Source organism: Cibotium barometz, chromosome 49, assembly GCF_041138505.1.
Source record: "Cibotium barometz isolate CiBa-2024 chromosome 49, ASM4113850v1, whole genome shotgun sequence".
NCBI classification, from domain to species: domain Eukaryota; kingdom Viridiplantae; phylum Streptophyta; class Polypodiopsida; order Cyatheales; family Cibotiaceae; genus Cibotium; species Cibotium barometz.
The window spans coordinates 40,423,873-40,434,900 of NC_141094.1; the positions used below are offsets into that span (position 1 = coordinate 40,423,873).

Consider the following 11,028-nt stretch of genomic DNA (forward strand, 5'->3'; position numbering starts at 1 on the left):
ACCAGCCACGAAGAGGAAAGCACCTGGAAGGGTCCGGGATCCAAAAACGCTGAAGAAGGAGGCCTGAAACTCGCAAAAACACTGCTGTAAACACAGCAACTAGCCACCTCGCCTGCTCCAAACTCCACCAAAACACACAGGTGCAAAAACCAAGTGCTGGAAGCCACTTGAAGCCACCAGAGGGGCGATTTGCAGAAAACGCAGATGGAGGAGAGAGGACTCCAGCAAGGTGTCAACAAGATGCGAGAAGGAGGGCTGGATCAGCAAGAAACCTGGGCAATGATACCATGATAAAGTTGCACAATGTGGAAGCAAAACATCGGGGAGAGAGAGAGAGAGAGAGAGAGAGAGAGAGAGATTTTATTAACGTCTTCCAAAAGACCGAACTCGGCCTATGAGACAAATCGGAGTACTTGTAAGGGGTATCCTCTGTCATCCCAACAAAATGAAAAAGTACTGAACTAAAAAGCTGAATTTGGGTGTGCAATAAGTACAATGAGTGGTGAAGGGGATGGAGCTCTACTACTGGGAGAATGCAAAGCTATATGCATGGAGTATACAATCATGATATGCAACCTAGCTAGCTCCATCCTGTACCATACTGGGGGTATAAAATGGTGTACATGTGTCCACAGCTCCCTGAAGAACATGCCTGGGTGTGCTCTGAAGCGAGCCAGTCGCTCCGCACCCTTTGTGAAACTGAGCTCTGATCTCTGTCTTCTCTCTGTGGTATAGGCGTGGTGTCCGAAAGCCAGGTGTCCTCTGTCTCCTGCGGGCTCTAAGTGTCTCTGCTCTATGGAGAGTAATTCCTTGCCGTGTAGGGGCTGGGAGGGGGATGGATCTCTGAAAAAATGTAGTAATCTGTGTTTGCCCCCCCCCTCTGGAGCTGTCTGAGCCTGTAATAATGTCTCTCTGTGGCGCTGTATGTCTAGAATGAATCTCCCCAGTATGCGCTGGTCTGCTGCCTCAAAGATCTGGCGTAGGGAATGTGGCTCTCTGAATAAAATGGGATCTCTCTCTCTGATGGCTGTATATGCTCTGCATCTGCATACATAATGCTCCTCACTCTCCACCTCCTCTCTGCACAATCTGCATACCCTCTCCTCTCGGGAGATCCGTGCTGCTCTGCCAGTCTCAATCTCCAATCGGTGTGATGAAGCTCTAAGCTGACCAATAGCCACTCGGGAGCCGTGTGGTAAAAAGCCCTCCATGTATCTAGGCCTCTCTATAAATCCATCATCAGTGATACTCATGAAGTGATCTCTGTAGTATAGCATCTTCGGTGGAAGAGGTTGTGTAGGCGATATCCATGTCTCTCGTGTATAGAGCTACCATAGATCCTGTCTCAATACTCTGTTCCTCTCACTATGAGAGAGACGGATATGTGGTGCATCCCTGTCATACTGGAATGGTGGTAGATGATCCATGTCTAGGCCATGCTGTGAGAACCAATGTGTGACCTGTGCATACCATGATCCTCTGTCTCCTGCCTCAGCCAGCTGTCTAGATGTCTCAAAAGCTCTATTTGACAATCTGTCCTGTGGCATCTCTCTGAATCTGTCTAGCAGGCATATAGTCTGAAATATGGCCTCTACCATCATAGGAGGCGTAGCAAACTCTGCTCGGATAATGTCATGAGGTACTGACGGTTTGCTGCGTATCATGCGTGCCATCATGAGGGCCTGTGGTCTCTCTATCTGTGTCCACCAATGGGTAGCAAGGCCTGGCGCCCATACCGCTGCTCCATACATCAATGCCGGTGTGACTAATGTGTCAAATAGCCACCCCTTCGTCTGAGGCTCCTGAAAATGCGCCTGGTGGCACTGTCTCTCTAGCATAGCCAATGCTGCATATCCTCGTGTCAATCTAGCTCTGGCTGCTGAACCCATGGTGAAGCGTGTGGCTGCTGTAGAGAAGGTAACCCCTAGGTACACGTATGATGTCACCACCTCCACCTGGCGTCCTGCGAGAGTGAATGTCAGTTGATTCCTGCCCTGTCTCAATGTATGAAAGACCATAACCTTGGTTTTCCCAAGGTTCACAATAAGACCCTCTGTGTGCAGAAATCATGGAGTGCATGTAGATGCTGCTGTAGACCACCTGGAGACTCAGACACTAATACAATATCATCAGCATAGAGCATAATATGTACTGAGGTACCTGCTAAATCAACTCCATCTCCGCCTCCCCGTGTAATGAAGTCAGCCACCTCATCAATGTATAACCCAAATAGCGTGGGGGAAAGTGGGCATCCTTGCTTCACACCAATGGTGCTAGCAATAATCTCGGACATACCTCTTGGACATCTGACTCGTCCAAAAACCTGCTCATATAATGCATAGATGCCCCATGTCATATCTGCTGGTATGTCAAGAGAGAGATCAGACAATGAACATCTTTTTATTATAGCATGAGGCTTAACAATGGCAATACCAGCCAGCAGATAGGTGTAGAGCAATGCGCTTGTGAATTGGATGAATGACAAGTGATGAGAGGAGGCCTTTATAAAGGAGGCCATGAAGCTGGCCGAATGCACCATGAACTTGGCCGACTAGCCATAAATGTCAAATCCCCACCGGATCTCCTCGTGGAACGCTCCTGGTACGAGACTCGAAACCTGCAAACAAACAAACAACATGGGGGTGCAGGCCTGACTCACCATCCAACCATGACAGCCGTGGGCAAGCCCACAATCTTGGCTGTCCCCACCGAGCCACGAGCTGAGCTAACTAGGTTGACGTACCGACCAATCTCTACCTCGCGACGTCTCATACCGCCACGAAGCTATCCTCGTGGGCCTCGAGATTGCTGCCGGCCTCGGCTGCGTAAAGCAGGTGCGCGTCTGCACTAGATCCAGGCTCCGCTCTCACAAATCACGCGAGACTCTATATGACTAATGACTAACCTTGGCCACCCTTTTATAGGCTCTTGGCCGGTCATCGAGCGTCCACACTTGGGTGCCCGCCCGTTAGTCTATCCCTAACTCAGCTCGCCAATTAGCCTGCCTAGCTCCAAGCTTTCCCAAACCTCGAAGCTAGTCTTGTGTGCGTGTAGCACACGGTAGATACACACTGTGCACATGACATACTCCCCTTCCTCTAAGAGCTCACTCCTGAGCTCACTAAAAGCCAGGGTAATCTCTCTGAAGAGTAGTCAATGTCTCCCATGTAGCGTCCTCCTCAACACGATCCTTCCACTTGATCTTGTATTCCGTGATAAGCGTATTACGCAATCTTCTTTCACGAAATCCAAGAATCTTTTCAGGTTCATGCGGAACAAATGTCATGTCCTCGATATCTATAATTTCTTGAGGAGTAACTAACTGGTCTGCTCCACCTAGTACTTCCTTAAGTCTACTGACATGAAATACAAGATAAACTTTCACATGAGAAGGCAAATCCAATTCATATGCAACTGAACCAATCCTTCGTGTAATACGAAATGGTCCACAGTATCTAGGGGATAATTTCGGAGATTGACCTGTCCGTAAAGTCTCGGAATCTTTCGGAACTCGCAAATATACCATCGTTCCTTCAGAGAAGTCTCTGGGTGAACGATATCTATTAGAATAAAATCTATCTCGGTCATGAATACTTCTAATAGATTCTTTCACAACTTGTTACATTTCTTGCATATCTTGCAAAAAATTACGTGTTGCATCATGCTGAAGTTCTGAGAATCCTACTGTAACAGGTGATCTAGGTTGAAAACCATACATAAGCATGAAAGGACTAAAACCTGTACTCGTATGCTTAGTACTGTTATATGCAAATTCTAACATAGGAAGATAATCCTCCCATGAACTCTGTCTTTTGGATACATATGCTCGAAGCATATCCTCCAAAATCTGATTCACTCTTTCAGTTTGTTGAGGATGATCTGAGGAACTCAAATTCAAAGTTGTTTCCAACTTCTCAAAAACAAGTTTCCAAAAATCACTTGTAAACTTAGAGTCCCTATCACTGACTATGTCCTGCGGTAACCCGTACAGTCTAAACAATTGCTCGATAAACTGCCGTGTTAATTGCTCAGCTGTAATAGTCTTCCGGGTCGGTAAAAATCTAGCCATTTTTGTCAAGCGATCTACCACAACCCAAATAGAATCGTGGCCTTGATGTGTTCTTGGAAATCCAGTAATAAAATCCATGAAAATACTTTCCCATTTATCACCTGGGATTTGCAAAGGATGCAACAATCCAGCTTGTCTAAAGCGTTCAGCTTTATTTGCGTGACAAATTTGACACTTGAGAACATAATCTTCTACATACCCTTTCATCTTTGGCCAATAAAAAGTGTGTTTCACTAACGATAGCGTCATATGTACCCCAGGGTGTCCAGCAGAAGGGGCGTCGTGACACTCCTTAAGAATCTTGGACCTAATGTCCGGGATTTGTGGTACACAAATTTTGTCATTACGGAATAGTAAACCATTCCGAATCATCCACTGGCCTCCTACAGCCTGAATGGTAGACTGCTCAGTCATTGAGTCTTGGTCAATCAATGAGCTCCCGTCCTGGATCTTCTGCCAAAATGGACCAAAACAACTATCAGTCCTGCAAAGCCCTCTCAATGACTGAAATAAGTCAGTAGAAATCTCGGTGAACGACAAAGTATTCACCTCTCTAATTCGACTAAGTGCATCTGCAACACTATTCATGGACCCTTTCCGATAACGGAGAGCTTGAAAACTGGAGAGATGTGTGGCAAGAAGCCCACTTAAGGGGTTTTATATAACTATCCCCAAAAGCTACTTGAGCTTATGCTTTTTTTTTTTTTCTGTTTTCTCTCAAGAGTTCGTGCGACTGCACAAACACGAATCTAGTCTTCTTCTTGCGAACAAACAACAACCCTACCATCTTACCTACACCCTCATCACGGGTTTCTTTGATGAAAAAGCACATACTAACTGAAAAAAACAGCAGCATGCATAACAAAACAGCAAGCTTCTTGAACCATAGTCACAAGGGAACGTCGTTCCAAGCTCTTGGAACGGGGGAACGCGTTCCATAGAGATAGCCGTTCCCGTTCCCGTTCCAAAATGGCACCGCAGACCATGTAAGAAATATAAGTGAACTATGTATCATGTAGAACACATCTATGCATTATCATGGCCACTACTGAGATGGTTTGAGATTCTTTCTTTACTATGCCTCTTTCCAAAGCATTTACAGATATATAAAGTAAATTTATAAACACATTTATGCAATGATGTGGCGTTCCCGATTCCGTTCCCTTTTATTCAAGCTTTTCGTTCCCGTTCCAAACAGTCATCTGTTCCCCAAAACGTTCCCGTTTCCTTGTGACTATGTCTTGAACACATACCTTTCTTCGACCTCATCTTCTCTACCTACAAACTTGCTCGTTCACGAGGCACGCTTTGATACCATTGTCAAATCCCCACCGGATCTCCTTGTGGAATGCTCCTGGTACGAGACTCGAAACCTGCAAACAAACAAACAACATGGGGGTGCAGGCCTGACTCACCACCCAGCCATGACAGCCGTGGGCAAGCCCACAATCTTGGCTGTCCCCACCAAGCCACGAGCTGAGCTAACTAGGTTGACGTACCGACCAATCTCTACCTCGCGACGTCCCATACCGCCACGAAGCTACCCTTGCGGGCCTCGAGATTGCTGCCGGCCTCGGCTGCGTAAAGCAGGTCCACGTCTGCACTAGATCCAGGCTCCAGACCATAGAGCTCTCACAAATCACGCGAGACTCTATATGACTAATGACTAACCTTGGCCACCCTTTTATAGGCTCTTGGCTGGTCGGGCATCCACACTTGGGCGCCCGCCCGTTAGTCTATCCCTAACTCAGCTTGCCAATCAGCCTGCCTAGCACCCCAAACCTCGAAGCGAGTCTTGTGTGCGTGTAGCACACGGTAGATACACACTGTGCACATGACAATAAATCAGCCCACGACCTATAAATGAGAAAAAAATACGTGCCAATAAAAGGCTTGTTCCTACACAACACAATGAGATGCACAAATTCTAAACCCCCCCCCCCCCCCCCAGCTCATAGTGTGCGAAAGTTTGAAGAAGATAAGCGGATGAAGATGCAACCATGGACACTCCAGTACTGCAGGTCATGGACACTCCAGTATTGCAAATACCGGATACACCTCGGAAAGGGCACTTGCCAACCTGACTCCTCGAAACAAAATGCCACCTTGAACAACAAAGAAACCTGCTTGGCTCCGAAGTCCCACACCAATGTGCAGGGAACTCCAAGTATATCAAATGATGAGCTGTCGGACAAACCATGCCCATAATCCCCCAACAGCGAACTGTGAACAAATCAGGTCCAAAAAACCTCGAACAATGATCTTGACTCTCATCCAGTCCATAACCTCTGCTACACCAAGCAATAGACTTGGAACACATCCAGTCCATAGCTCCAAAGTGGATCTCGCTTGGCTGCCTTGAAGCTGTCTGCATTTGTCTTGAGACTTGCCCTTGCGTTTGACCTGAGACTTGCCCTTGGGTTTGCCCTGCTCACTGCTGCCTGAGGTTGCCAAAAGGGGTCACTTCAATGCTAGCTTGATATGACTTGAGATGGGAGAAATGGCCCAGATTTGCCCTTATTTAGGGGACTGGATGGCTGGTCGGCATGCTGGTTGGATCAGCCTGACCTCTTGGTCATGGGTTGGCCATGCCCACGGGTGGGTTCTCATCTAGGTGGCCAGCCTTGGGCCTTGTTCCTGGTGCTTTGGGCATCCAAATGGGCTGCCCACAGCCCCATGCCACTTCCTTATTGCTCCACGCATCACATTGGCTGACCCTAGGAGAGTGATCGTACCCAGCCATACTAGGGCTAGAGCTAAGTGACTCTTGACTCGGCTGTGTGGTGCTCGACAAATGTCTAATAAGCACCCAGACACCTTATACATCATTACATCTTGCAAGTGGGTTACATGGACTGTGCTGGACTTAGCAGGATGGGACATTTGTGGGACTTGCATGTCTTGATGACTACCCTTGGCGGTACACCAGCGACTTGCCCTTGGTCAAGGGCTCACAAAATGCTGTGTTCAGCTTTAGGTCCTTGCACTTGTTTGTACAGCATGTCCACGTGGCATCCGAGTGCGGGATGCACGTGAGGAAATTTATCATGGATGCTAACCTGGCACTCTCTATGTTTTGGTTAGGAATGGGAATCAATCATTATCAAAATCAAAGAATGCTTTGGATTTTCATGCATTGTGAAAAGAGGAAAGATCTGACCCTATGGTCCCTCATGGGTGGGGATCTTTGCGCCCCCAACGTCTGCCTAACCAATGATTGTAAAGACCCTTTTGATCATTTGTAGTCTCTTCTCTCCAGCTTGCGGCGAGGATACTTCAGTTTTGAGCTTTTTTCTTTCAAGTTTATACTTAACCGTCCTTTTGCTTCAGTTTGAGACTAGAGAGCCTTTGCAGCTCAACTCTTTGATACAGCCCGACAGGCCTGGACACACCGACAGCTTGTGGGGATGCTGCATCGTCACGGTAATTGGATATGGAGGAGGAGCACGAGGAGCTGCTTCCTCTCCTCCTTGCCTCGTTTGGCTGGTTATTCTTCATCATTGGGAGGAACTGAAGACCATTGCCTTGACCAACAAATACAGGAGCTCAACCAGGTGACATATTTTATCCATCTCATCTTGCAATTTTTCCCTTAACACGCACAGTTCCATTGGTGACAGCATGTTGTTTATTTAATCCAGGAGTTGGAGGGTGTCTTTGGTCCATCTGATGATGATAAGAGTGCAAGCTTGTTCTCCAGCCCAACAAGCACCTGCACAGTGAATTCTCATGAGCAATCAGCGAGTGTAGATTCCACACAAGACAAAACCTGTGCCCTTATGGGTGCCCATAGAACCATTTCGACTAGAGAACCATTCCACAACACCAGTGGGCTTTCACACGTAGATGCTCATGGAAAAGCGTCTATGGTAAATGTCTCGGAGAAGCTCTCAAGCAAACGGGTGGCTATTGCATCAGGAAAAGTCATGTTAGGACCGACTGCATTTCTACTGGTCTCCACAAATCAGATATCTAAGGGCGATGTCTTGACGGTGGCCAAAATTGCAGGTATTTATGGAGCTAAACAGACAGGCAACCTGATCCCCTTGTGTCATAACATATCACTGAGCAATGTTCAGCTGAGTCTAGAATTAGATGATCGAGAGAGTGCAGTCATTATCAAAGCAGAGGTAACTGCAGTTGGTGCAACTGGTGTGGAAATGGAAGCTCTGACAGCTGTCTCCATTGCTGCACTCACAGTCTATGACATGTGCAAGGCGGTTTCTAAGCATGTTAGTATCACCAACATCCAGCTTGAGGCAAAGACAGGAGGAAAGAGTGGAGGGTGGTGCAGAAGCAAGGAATAATGTACAGTTTCCAAGGGGTGGCATCATTGCTACAATGTTATCCTGTAGTCATGAAGCTAGGTGTGTGTGATACTGGATTGCTTGTTTCCCTCAGCGATGCTACCAACCTCCTCCACAAGGTAGGAGCTAGTATGCATGCATCCATTTTCTTAAACCATGGACAAGAGATGGTGTGATTATCTTCTCAATGTTACTCCAAGGGCATCATATCTTAAACTACTTCAGAGGTTTGATATGCCTCTTGAGTGGACCTTTGAGTTCTAGCAAATGTGTGCATTAGCAACCATGTATTAATGGGGTCCAAAAGGCCAGAATAAAAGCCATTAGTATGAAGTTTCCGTGACTTTTTTCCTTGTTATGTAAATCTTTCCATTATAATGAGCAATTTAGAAGAAGTTTGCCCAAACCTTGTATTACTCAATTCTTTTTTATAAAGTGAAGGCTAAGAAACCATCTCTGTAAGCATGATTCCTACCTAGAAATTTCTTTGATCTTTCAAAAAACAAGATTAGGCGCTCAAACTTTTTCATTGTCATATTTTCTTAAAGGACTAATTTATATCAATAAATTGTATTTAAGGACACAAAAAAGTACTGAAATTTTAGGCATTCTTGATTTTTGTTAAGGTTATAAATTCCCTCGGCTTTTGTGTATAGGGGGCCTTCATAGTGTGTTCATGTGAGAATGTGGTCATTAAGTGTGATCAGTAAGTGTACTGGTACTGCTTCTTCATATGAGGATGTGATCATTAAGCGTACTCATACTTCTTCATATGTGCACGTTCACATTCCATACCAAGAATGTTTATGTCACGAGGTTTTTTCGAAGGGTAAGCAATTCTAAGATATTTTTTATTTTGCTCTCATCTATGGAGATCCCATTTTTGGACAATATATGCCTTAAGATGACTCGATGTTTTATCCAAATTGACACTTAAAAGGGTTTAAAGATATGCAATAAAGTGTGCATCGTTCAAATACCTTATGTAACCAAGATAAGTGCTCATTTCATGACGAATGAATGTATAAATTATCTAAGAAAGCTTTGTGAACTCTTCAAAAAAAAAGCAGTATTCATAAGTCGTCGGAATGTGGCTAGTGCATTTGTGAGATCAAATGACATAATTCTATAAGTGAATACACCATGTTTTGTAATAAAAGCAATCTTAGCTTGATCCTCAGGAGCAATGAAAATTTGATTATATCTCGAGTATCCATCTAAGAAGTTGTATGCTTCCTTGCTAGCTACGTGTTTGAGAATGTGTTTTGAATATGGCAGGAAGTAATGGTTTCTTCTCGTAACCACATTTACCTTCTTCAGATCAACATGTACTTTCAATTTTTGATTCTTTTTGGGGACAACCACAATTGGTGAAACCTACTCCGAGTGTTCGATCTCATAGATGAATCCACATTCAATAAGCTTATCGATCTCTTCCTTAACAATTTTAACGTACTTGGGATTCATAGGATAGGAGATAGGTCTAGCATTTGGTACCATGGAGATTGTGTGTTGCATAACCTTAGCCGGGTACTCCTTTCATGTCATGGAAAGTCTATGCAAAGCAATGCTTATATTTCTTGAGGAGAGCAATGAGTTTCACTTCTTAACTTTGGGTGAGGTCTTTTGCAATCAACCAAGTCTACTTCTTTCACTTCAATTGGGCCATCGTAGACTTCTTCTACCTCACTTGTTGATTCTCGTGTGGCATTCTTAAATACTAACTTATGGTCTCCAATTGTAAAAGATTTATAAATCTTTGGTGCAGGGCGCAAGTCAGGTGTTGGCTCATGATCTTCTTTAGTTGCTTTAGCTACAACTTTAGCTTCTTCTTCCTTCTTCTTTTGGGCTAGCGCTCTATTTTTCTTTCGTTTGGCTGAATGACTAAGCTTTGGTTTATGAATGATATCCATTTTAGCTATTAACTCAGTGGGAGAAGGGTGGAAATACATAACCTTGTATATTTCCTCCCCCTAATTGTTAATAAACTTGCGATGTGCATCAAATGCATCAACATATTATAGTCATTGGGAAGTAGTTGTCCTTTCTTGTAGCCTTTTATATATCCACCTTTGAGATAAGCTCAGGGTCATCGTACTCTAATTGTCCCTTGAAGCAATCAAGAATCAAACTATGAGTAGTGGTGGTTACCTCAGTTTCTTCTATGATGACACTTGGCATTTCTAGGGGTTTGCGAGTCTCGGCAGTAGGTGTTAAGGCCCTAGGGTGCATAGTGTCTGAGACTCTTACCATTTCGGTTTTGGTTTTAATTCTTTTTGTGTCTTAATAACGAAATCACCAAGATCTTGGACTTTCTCAATCTGCTTCTGAGGGTTAGGATAAGAACCTAGTTTTGCTTTGCATGATTTGGTTTCAAGATCTCTAGTTTCCTTTAATATCTCATTTGTTTTCTTGGGTTTTGGTTTGTATATCCCTGTTGTGCTTAGAATCAGCTTGTGTATCTAGGGAATCTAAGGCCTTATCTAGATCTCATCTAGGTCTCTTATGAAGACGGGTTCTTGTGGTGTTCCCAAGTTTTTCTTTTTTGTTTCTCTTACTTTCCCATTCTTAACCGACTTCTTTCTCCTATGGCCCTTCTTCTTTTTAGACCCTGCTAATACCGAGACAGTGTTCAAGTGCATGTTGGTTTTA

General features: G+C 44.7%; 1 protein-coding gene across 4 annotated transcripts in view; it reads left to right on the forward strand.

The window, feature by feature from the left end:
• Positions 1–8,799, forward strand: part of CNX3 (cofactor of nitrate reductase and xanthine dehydrogenase 3) — a 28,457-nt gene extending 19,658 nt beyond the window's left edge. For 2 of the 4 annotated variants that reach the window (XM_086786520.1, XM_086786519.1), the window contains exons 2-4: positions 7,154–7,334; positions 7,442–7,623; positions 7,711–8,799. In XM_086786520.1, the coding sequence (XP_086642646.1) occupies positions 7,283–7,334; positions 7,442–7,623; positions 7,711–8,376 (900 nt within the window). In that variant the 5' untranslated portion in view covers positions 7,154–7,282 and the 3' untranslated portion in view covers positions 8,377–8,799. Of the gene's footprint in view, positions 1–7,153; positions 7,335–7,423; positions 7,624–7,710 lie in introns of all 4 variants that reach the window. The other 2 variants (XM_086786522.1, XM_086786521.1) reach the window with 2 other exon arrangements.
• Positions 8,800–11,028: the final 2,229 nt, after the last annotated feature.